We start from the raw sequence: 1,472 nt of genomic DNA, 5'->3' as shown, positions 1-1,472 counted from the left end.
CACACATACGTTTTGCAGGAAATATAATTCCTAAAAAAAGAATATTTATTTGAAACTTTATTGTTGTTGCTGTTATTGTATTGTTTTGCTAATCAGCACTTTGTGAAAGTTATGAGCAAAATGTGCTTGTTTAACATTTTATCCACTCTTTAATTAAATTTTCAATTAAATCTTAAATTATATTGGGAAAGACTAGATTCCCTTTTAAGTTCATAAATGGCCAATCTGCTCAAACATCATGAAACCTGTAATTAATGTAGGAGTCTGCAAATTTATAACATATAGTTCAAATATCATTTAACTTAGTGTAAAACTAATAAGTTTAAGAATCCTTTTCCGAACTTTGGTCAACTTGAAACCATAAATGAGAGGATTCATGATGGGAGGTATGACAAGAAATTCTATTGCAATAAAGTTTTGGAGGGATTGAGGAAATTCTTTGGAACTAAATCGTATTGTCATGATGTCAAAAAGGATGGTCACAGCAAAAGTTAATAAAGACATTAAATGTGGTACACATGTTTGCATGAACTTAGCTCTGTTTTCTATAGAATTAGCGCACGTTTTAATGAGATACACGTAGGACCAAATTATCAAAAAAACATGAAAAACATAAATGGTTATAGTGATGTTTGCAACTATCCCATTAATAATAGTTTGTGAGGGAAAGCAGGCAAGTGCCACAACACTCGAATTCACACAGAAAACTCTGGGAATAAATGAGTTGCACAACTTCAGTCTAGATGTCAGAAAACTATTTGTTCCTACAATACAGAAAGGTGTTAACCAAGAAAAACACAATAACTTAACAACCCTTTGCTTTGACATGACAGAGTTGTACTCCAGAGGGCGACAAATAGCCACATACCTGTCATATGCCATGACTGCAAGGATTGACAGATCACTGCAGGCAAAGGAATACATTACTTGTACCTGAATGAGGCATCCAGAGTAAGAGATGATATGAACAGGAGAGAGCAGATCCCACAGAAATTTGGGGTAGAAACCTGCTGTCCCATAAAGTCCATTCATGCAAAAAGCACACAACATAATGTACATTGGTTCATGGAGGCTGTTAACAAAAATGATAATCAGAATAAGAGACACGTTTACCAGGATAATTATGCAGTAACACAACAAACTGAGGAAAAAGAGAGCTGATCTGATGTGTCTTGTTTCATTCAAACCTGAAAGGAAAAAGACTGAAATTACAGAGGAATTATTCATTGCTTGCTTGGAGATGTTGGGCTTAAATTTTTTTTCTTTAGAAAATGAAGCTGCTCTATAACAGTGTCTGGTCTCTCCTCTCTTTTTTTATCCATTTTAGTCTAAAGAACCACCTGAGCTGAGATTTCAAACCAGCCAATCAACGTTCTTCCTGCCAGTTCAGCTCAGAGATTGGCTGGAAGCTCAATGCTTTGGAAAATTATTGTTGATGTCCTCTGTATGTTTGTTGTAATACATTGTGGTAT

The 1,472-nt window shown here is 34.8% G+C and overlaps 1 protein-coding gene across 1 annotated transcript; it reads right to left on the bottom strand.

Moving 5' to 3' along the window:
• Positions 1-297: 297 nt before the first annotated feature.
• On the bottom strand, positions 298-1,239 carry LOC121649858 (olfactory receptor 52D1-like). Its single transcript, XM_042000957.1, has one exon. The coding sequence runs from the start codon at positions 1,225-1,227 to the stop codon at positions 298-300; it is 930 nt and encodes a 309-aa protein (XP_041856891.1). The 5' UTR covers positions 1,228-1,239.
• Between the last annotated feature and the right edge of the window lie 233 nt (positions 1,240-1,472).

The sequence above is a fragment of the Melanotaenia boesemani genome, chromosome 12 (assembly GCF_017639745.1).
Source record: "Melanotaenia boesemani isolate fMelBoe1 chromosome 12, fMelBoe1.pri, whole genome shotgun sequence".
Classification (NCBI taxonomy): Eukaryota; Metazoa; Chordata; class Actinopteri; order Atheriniformes; family Melanotaeniidae; genus Melanotaenia; species Melanotaenia boesemani.
Note: the sequence above shows the minus strand (reverse complement) of the source record. Positions and strands in the feature narration are given on the sequence as shown.